This window comes from Lates calcarifer, linkage group LG15 (genome assembly GCF_001640805.2).
Source record: "Lates calcarifer isolate ASB-BC8 linkage group LG15, TLL_Latcal_v3, whole genome shotgun sequence".
Classification (NCBI taxonomy): Eukaryota; Metazoa; Chordata; class Actinopteri; family Centropomidae; genus Lates; species Lates calcarifer.
In genome coordinates, this window is record NC_066847.1 from 18,261,335 (window position 1) to 18,270,448 (window position 9,114).

A 9,114-nucleotide genomic window follows, 5' to 3' on the forward strand; every position below is an offset into this window, starting at 1 on the left:
TATAAAATAAAGCTTTTATTATCTCAACATTATGTAAATTAACAGATGTAAAAATTGTGTAATGTAATGTGTTGCTCTAACTTGGTCTATGTTAAGCATCATTTCTAAATGGGATAAACTCAGAGCCTTAACTTAAAAAAAAAAAAATAAGTTGAATTGCTGTGTTGCTTAAGTGTTGCCTTGAAATTTTGAGTTTTATCAACTCTTTTTTTCCCCCAAAAAAATGTGGTGAGGCATTGAATTATTATTTTTTTTATTTTTTGTATATTTGTTATATTCCTGCAGACAGTTGCTTTATATTGTCCTGCTTAACATTCAGATCAGCAGGAGTAAAGGCTTGTTTGGAGTCCCTTTCACTTAGTAACATTCTTTGGCTAAAAGGGTTGAAACCACTGCTGAGTGTCTCAAGCAACACTTACAACACTAGAGTCTGTTGCATAACACCAACTCAGTTTAATCAGTCACTCATTCAAATATGGAGAGATAGATTTACAGATGTCTTAACTTGATTGAGTTTTATTCATAACATACATTTTATGCTTAAAAATATAGATGGTAGTTAATATGTTTCAATAACTGTTTCATTAATATTTTTCCTCTCTGATTGGAGACGTTTGGTCGTTAAGGGTTAACCTATGCTGGGTCTTTCTAAGTCTGTGTGTTGATGTAATCTGTTTGCAATGTTTGCAAATAAGAATTCCTGCTGCACAATGCAGCCACTGGAGTATTTGCCTTCACAGTGGGTGGTACACATGTCCCACTGTCGCATACCCAGTAGCTGCGATGGCTATTATGATCCAAACAATGGAAATCAAACATTGTGCTTTACTGGAAGCCACTTTAGATGCTATGTGTGATTAGACTTATATATACATAGGCTCATTTAGTGTTAGAGAAAACAGGCACAAAACACGGAACAGCTTTTGTGTTGCAGTCCGAGGAAAAGACGTTGCCTCTCCAGGCTTTACAATGGACTCTAAGCAATAGTTTTATTGGTGAAACAAATGCTGCTATTGTTTATTTTTCCCTAAGGAGAACTCAAAGCTCATCTAACACTCTGAGGAATTTCACAGTTATGTGAATGTGAATTCACAACTTTTCTGGTTAGCTGTAAAAAATGACTTATCGTGCACTGTTACATGATATTGGTCTGTAAGGATGGTGAAGATTTATGCTCTGTACAAAGTAAACACATAATCTCCATGTAGGAATTAGGTCTTTACATGTTTGATGAAATGTTTATTGAAGCCTAGAAATGCTCACACTGCCACACTGAATTGCCAAAAACTGTACAGACTAAAATGGACTTTGACTCCAGGACACAGGTATAAGTGGATTGCTAGAGCAAATACAAATCCCAAAGGCAAACTAATAAATACTCTACTTTCATAGATATATTTCCCAATAATTCTAAAAAATCCATAAAGAAATTATATTGTTACCAGTGACAATTAGACACATGGATATTTTAATGACATCTGATATACTTATGGTGTGTTGATCTCTTAATACCAGAGTGATGTCATTATTGATATGGGGTAAAAATAGCCCTACGAAAAACATTACCCTCCTGTTTAGCTGACAGTAGCTGAGCTTTCCCTGGCACCCTCCTCCTCCACTGTTGAGGAGGGAAAAATGCAAATGTATCTCCTTGAAAAAAAAAAAAAAAAAAAAAAAAAAAACACTGACCCAGACCCTGCGTTTTCAGAGGCAGGCACAACTTCTCAAAGTCACAACAACAAAGGCAAAGGGACGACAGAATCCAGTTTGAGCTTGAACTTGAAGACAAAACACATGCATCTATCTGCTCATTACTCATGGGATTGATGTTTTGTAACTGTTGATTTTGGCTACAGAAAAAAGGAAAATTCTGCAAACTCCTTTGGACAGCATTTTCTCCTCATTACTGAGCCATGGGAAACACAATGAAGACATAACACAGGTAATCTTGAGGAATGTGACACCAGCCTATTGAACAGAAATATCAATTTTAGTCAGCCCTGGTGTAATTTAGTTGATAAGGATACATTTCACTTTCAGTTTCTGGAATATAGTGTTGTAAAAATAGAGAATAATAAATAGAGTACAGAATATAGGCTAACTGTAAATTAGTATAAAATATGTATTGAACTGTAAAATAAAAGTAGAATAACTTATGTATTTACATTCACTATTATTATAATTAGTATTACTACTGCGACTTCGACTGGGGGATAATTATTGTTGTAATTCATGGCTTTGTTAATAAATGCTCCACATGACATCTATTATCACGTCGGAAAACTGAGGTCATTGTTGGTTTTGACAGTTCTAAACTCCGCCCATCTAAGATGTGTCATAACCTCCACACTTAGGTACATTCAGAAAGGGAAATTGTTAATATAATTTCTAATTATTATTACTTAAGTCATATTAATCGTGAAAAAAAATCCCCAAAGAAAGCTTTACTGGAAACGATATTTTTACAGAAATATTTCCACATCGGTGTCTGTCATTACTCAAAAAACGTTGTCATTATGTTGTGAATATGGGTTTTATTTTGATACTTTAACCGGATATCTTACTGTTAAATTTGGTGTGCTTGACACTACTGTTTGAACCGTCTGTAGGTCCGTCTCACCGCTCACTCGACCTCCGCTGTTGACGTCTGCATGGTCAAAACAAATGAGCCGTACTAGCTAGCACCTATAAAACATCGAACAACAACAAAAAGTCGACCTTTTCTACCACGTCCATGGCAGTTATCCTTTTCTCTTCTTGTAATCCCATCACTCTTTAAAAATTCCGCCTAAAAAGAAAAAGCGTTCTGTCCCCTCTTTTGGGTTTTCAGCAGACGTAAGTAACATTAGCTAACCGCGTTGTTAGCTTGCTAGTTAGCATTTTGTTAAATCAACCGGGTAATGTAGCATAAGCCACAAGTGCTGGCTATAATGAATTGAAGACAGCATAATGGTCAGTAGCATTATTACTGAAATACGTTACGTACACAGTTATGTGCAGAAATATGTACCATGTATTTTGCTAGGTAGCTAGCTGTCGCTAATCCTAACGTTACCAATGAATTCAACGACCTGTTACAATAGCAAGCAAGGTAGCTTAAGTAACTTAAATCAGACACGTAATTTACGGTTTAAAAGTAGTAGCAGGCAGTGTGGTAGTTGGCCAGTCACGCCTTTGAAGAGTGTCGAGACACTGTCTACCGTTGTTTTTTGTTATCATAGAAACGTAAATCAGTTGATGCAAAACTGCCAGTCACGATTGCATCAGTTCAGTACTTTATTATGGACCATGATCCAAAGTACCATTTCAAACTTTAAAAAAACAGTTATTTCAGATATAAAGTAAACCATAAATACATTTTTTCCTCTATACTAATGTGCAATTTCCATACTCTCCTGTCAGTGTTTTTCAACACTCAGCCCTCATTTTGTCCATTGAATTACATACCAGTATTACCTTTACCCCCTAACGGATTTGATGGTACAGTGCACAGGTTTAAAGGTAGACTGGAGTATGTCTCAGTGTAGAAACAGTTGCTCTCCTCATTAGAACTATTTCTCTGTCAATGACTGATTCCTGTGTGTCCTGTCCTCATCTGTCCCTTTGCAGGTGTACAACAACTATCCAGAGGATTTAGGGGCAGCTCTATACCGAGAGCCATTTGACTTCAACGCCGAGCCACCTTGGGATCCTAGCTGATAGTGGACAAGTTCATCCCAGGACTTATCCATGTGAGTAAATTAGGTGTAACTACATATAACTGAAGAATTAATGCACCTTTTGGATTGCATTGTGTATATTGTTGTAGCAGAGACATATTTCAAACAAACACGTTTTCTTTTGCATTTGTCCATGTGTTTGTAGGGATTTGCATTATTTATCAATACATTGTGACAAATTGCTTCACTTAGATTCTTGACAGAAGGAATATTGCCATATTAACAAATAGCATACCTCAGATAAGTCACAAACAATCTGTAGTTATTTTAAATCTAATATTTTAGATCCATTTTTAGCACTTCTAAAAATACTAATCCTAAAATAACAGGACACTTGTGCTCTGGACTGATTTTTTTTTCTGCAGTAGTTTTTCTCTTGGTGTGATTTAGCTGCTGTAAAGAAAAAAATATTTGCAGATGAAATGTGAAATGCATATTGATGCCTATATTACTATTACTTCTCTCAAGGGGGAGATGGTATGTGAAATACAGTTAAACATTTTCCATGTTACATAAGGTCTTGGTTGATTTTTAAAGAGATGATAGGGATGAGCCATCACCCATCCTCTCTTAACAAGTGTTTCAGCAGAGATTTTAATAAAGCCCACACATTGGTTCTATAATTGCAGTAATTCAGTTTTTTTCACAATGAAATCAAAGAGGTACTGCAAATTTACCTTTCTCCTTCTGTTTATTCTTTTGTTTGTATCAGGCTTGTCATAGTAGTCTATAACACAGCAGCCTCTCTAGGCACATTGTTTAGTCTCCCCATTTAACCTCCCAAAACCACAGTCATTTCAGGTCTCGTCCAGTCACTACTGTGGCTCTCTGACGTACTGTGCAACATTATTGAAAGTAAAGTTGTGACTCGGACACAGACAGTATTGTACCTTGTTTAATGCCATCAAAAAGAACCTTTACGGGTCACCAGCTCAGGGATTAATGGTGATTGTTGGGAGTAATTGATGGTAAAGTAAATGAACCCTGTGCCCCAGACTCTGTGTTTTCACAGTGGCTTTTCAGAAGAATAGGCCTCTTCCACAAAGCTGTCCCATTACATGGAACCTGTTCTGTGGTCTGATTGGATGCTCACTGAAAATAACTTGTTTGATTGGAGATCACATCAGAGAGTTTTAGTCTCCAGCTAATGAATAAACGAGTGTTGGACAACATAAACAAATATCTATTGTCCAAACACAGTTAAATTGTTTGGTTTATAGAGCTTCGTGTCTTATGTTGACTTTTCTCTTTTCTTGTGCAGTTTGTTGCAAAAGTCTAGGACCCCAGGGGCTCGAGAGCAAACAAGCAAGACCACTACAGATTAGCCACATTCTTTATGCCTGTCGGATTAGAGGAAAACGGTTGAGAGGATGAAGGGAATCGCTGATGAACCACAGTATTCTGTTGGCCTATTGGAGGGAGGCACAGCACTTTGTGATGTAATTGACAACCACATTTATGAACAAACTCTGGTAAGGAATCTCACTGTAACAACATGTACATTTAGCATGTACTTATTAACCTGGACTTCTTACTGTCTCATAATGTTCTCAAATACCTGTCATTGTATTGTGTTGCGTTATTTGTTATATATGGTAATGTTACATACAGACACATTTTACAAAAGCTTGCAGTGTGTATGCTTTTCTGACCCATCCACATGTATGTTCCCTTCTTCCTCAGTCTGAGAAGAATGCATTCTTTGTGGCAGACCTGGGAGTCATTATGAGGCAGCATGTTCGCTGGCGAACACACATGGCTCACATTCGACCCTACTATACTGTCAGATGCAACAGCAGTCCAGCTGTTATTGAAGTTCTTGCTGCTCTTGGCACTGGATTCATATGCACCAACAAGGTACTCTCTCACAAACATGTAAAATCACTGTGGTCAGTTCAGGTTTCTCCAGAAAAAATAATCATAATTGCAGTATGCACTGTTTAGGATGCACAGTCTTGCATACTTAGAAAAAATATTGCCCAGTTAGTTACTATCCTCATTTTACAGGGTATTATGTTCAGGCAATTATATACAAACCCCCCAGCAAGTTCTGGTACATTTATGTAGAATAATATTGTTGAATAGTTACAGAGGCACCAGCAAGTGGTCAGTTTACTTCACTACCCACCTTTGAAATACTGTTTATTTGGAATATGGTAAACCAGGATTGACATGAAATGTGATGAAATGTGTGTTCACTAGCCCACATACTGTGTATTAATGGAATACACCTCGGTATTTGTCTCTCTGTATGTCAGTCTGAGCTTGAACTGGTGCAGAGCCATGGTATTCCCTCTGAAGATATCATCTACGGTGGTGTTTGCAAACAAGTCTCTCAGATTAAATATGCTGCTAAGAACGGCATTGACCTTCTGGTGTGTGATAATGAAGCGGAGCTACGCAAGATTTCTCGCTGCCACCCCAATGCCAAGTAAGTGTTTTGTATTAGTATTATCAAATCAAGCTGTAAAGATATTCTTGGCAGCAGAATATTTCTGATTTAGTGCTTGCCTTTTGATGTAACTCACTGGATTACTTTCAGAAGAGTTAACAAGGTTCTTTATTTCCTGTGTGTTTATTCAGGCTGCTGCTGCAGGTGTCAACAGAGGCATCTAGCCCAGATGATGAGATAAGCATGACATTTGGATGTTCCCTTAAGGACTGCAGGCATCTGTTGGAGAGTGCTAAGGAACTGGGTGTGCAGGTAGTAGGGGTCAGGTGAGGCCTGCAGAAATGTATTGTCACTGGTTATAAAGCAGTTTGAAGAAATGCAAGTACAGATTGCGTACAAAGACTGCTGCTTAAAATTAACCTACAAACCTACTGCAGGATAAAATTTAACTTGTTGTTAAGGTGACAAAATGACCATTAAACCCTCACCCCACCACCCCACAGGTGTCACATTTCCAGCTCCTGTGAAGATGACCAGGTGTATGTTCATGCCATCTCTGATGCCCGCTGTGTCTTTGATATGGCAGTAAGTGATCTTAAATATTGTTATGTAGCTTGTTGCACTGTTGAGTTTAGTGACTACCATTTCCATTACCTTCTGTCACACACTGTCGACTTTTGGACGCTCGTGATTGTTTTTAGTGTCTTGGTTACACATTTACAAACCTGCATCTGTCTCAGGAGGAAATTGGCTTCAACATGAAAATCCTGGACATTGGAGGCGGCTTCAGTGGCTCTGAGACCCAGCCTGGAACTTGTTAGTATATTTCTGTCTGCTGAATTACATTCTCTTGAAACTATGGGGAGACAGTTTTCAAAATGTACCTTGTTATATATTTTACATCATGCTGCCCAGTCTGATTTAAACCAATCTTCCAAGGTTGCTGTGGGTTTATATTGTGTTAAATGTGAATTTTGAAGGCCTGCCCATTTTGCTTCAGATTTTTTTTACCACTGTCACCTTTTGCAGATTAATAGTGCAGTCATGTCTATGATGGACCTATACTTCCCTCTTTCTACTGGGGTTTCCATCATTGCGGAACCTGGCAGCTTCTTTGTGTCCTCTGCTTTCACCCCTGGCTGTTAACGTCATTTCCAAGGAGGTGGTGGCACGAGATCACCAGGACCAGGCACATGGTCAGTGGCCTCATATTCCCTTTCAAAGGCTGATTTGCTGACAAGCAATGAGGAATATGACTCAACTGCTGAGCCAAAGAGAACTACACAAATGTCATAAAACTGTTTGAAAATGAATCTATCTAATTATCTCTCTGAACAGATGATCCATCTCCCAATGATGAGCCAGAGTTTCAGTACTACATGAATGAGGGAGTGTATGGATCATTTGCCAGCAAACTCTCTGAAACACTGATTGCTGCTCCATCTGTTCACAAGGTAAGTCTCAAAAATTCTCTGGGCACAATGCATCGTGATTCTGAAAACATGACAATACCCATCATAATGCTGAAATAAATGAATTGTGATGTGACTGATGAAGTGAGCGCTGTGTCCTGAAGTAATCCTTTATACTTCTGTGAGTGACTAATCAGCTGTTTTAGTGACTGTAGCGAGTTGAATCACTCTCTAACTCTTATTCCTCTTGCATAATAATTTTCTTTGACAGCCAATTTTTTTCAGGGCTCATCATATGTAACAGCTTTAATTGTTGGCTGTTTTTTTTCCGACATTTCATTTCTGCAGTAAAGACATTAGGAGACATTGTGAAATTGTTTTTACTTGTCATGAATTTATTTCCTCTGTGGGAGCAGAACATGTTCCAACAGCTTCAGAAACTCCTTTTCAGGTTAAACTGAACTAAGCAAACACTTTTAAGGCTGATAAAACTCTGGAATACTCAATATACACAGACTGATAGCACTTGCTAGCCTAGTGACATAAGAAGGCTACAAACAATCCAAAACCACCACTCTAAAAGACCATAGTTACACTAGTACCCGCTCCATTCAAAATCATTCAAAATGAATGGAAATGTAATTGTATAGTCCTAAGATGTAAGAAAACCCACATATTTAAACCTAAGTTTCAGGGGAAAAAGTATTTCCTTATATTTTGGTTAATAAAGTACCGTAATTTCCAGACTATAAGCCGCTACTTTTTCACACGCTTTGAAACTTACTAATTTATAGATTTTTACGGGCTAACGAGCTTCATGCCGCAAAAACATTTAGACACCTGTGGCTTATAGACAAGTGCAGCCTGTATATGTACTTTTTTTTTTTCTTTTTAAATTTAGTGGGTGCGGCTTATAGTCAGGTGCACTCAATAGTCCAGAAAGTATGGTATCCTTTCTTTGGCACTGTAACCAGACATTTTAACCTTAGTTCACAATAAAGAAAACACTATATAAAACTGGAGTTTACACTAAGAAGGTATAAATAAACTCAAAGGTCTTAGTTTGTTTTCATTCTTTCATTATACATATATATAGCCTTAGATGTGTCGAACCATGAGCCCTGTATCATGTATTGAACGGAATCATGAGTTGATTGAATTGTTACTCACCTAGATGTAATGATAACTTATCTATTCATTCAAACTTTATTTATACAGGATGATCCAATAAGAGTTGTTTACTCTCACAACTTACCTTAGTTTAATGAAAAGGATTGTTGTGATACACGTACAAACAGATCGCTCTCTTCTTCGTGCGTTATCAAAACACATCCCAGGATGCTCCAGTGTTCAGCAGCAGCCTGTGGGTCCCTCTGGGGATGACCTGGACCAGGTAGTGGAGCACTGTTTGTTACCTGAGCTCAACATTGGAGACTGGCTCATGTTCACCCATGCTGGGGCCTACAGTCTGGGTCAGCCACTCTCCACCACCACTGACTCATCCCCACCCCCTGTGTACTATGTCATCTCCTCTAGAGACTGGTAAGGACAGGTGACATATTTTTTACATTTGGAGTGCATTTCAGAGATC

At 38.0% G+C, this 9,114-nt stretch overlaps 1 protein-coding gene across 1 annotated transcript; it reads left to right on the forward strand.

Moving 5' to 3' along the window:
* Positions 1–1,701: 1,701 nt before the first annotated feature.
* Positions 1,702–9,070, forward strand: LOC108890675 (antizyme inhibitor 1-like). Its single transcript, XM_051076117.1, is given in 14 exon segments — positions 1,702–1,942; positions 3,610–3,731; positions 4,981–5,191; positions 5,403–5,576; positions 5,978–6,150; positions 6,303–6,437; positions 6,615–6,696; positions 6,852–6,917; positions 6,919–6,927; positions 7,141–7,245; positions 7,247–7,307; positions 7,450–7,565; positions 8,849–8,888; positions 8,891–9,070. Coding segments are annotated over 12 exon segments (1,242 nt in total). The 5' UTR covers positions 1,702–1,942; positions 3,610–3,731; positions 4,981–5,089; the 3' UTR covers position 9,070.
* Positions 9,071–9,114: the final 44 nt, after the last annotated feature.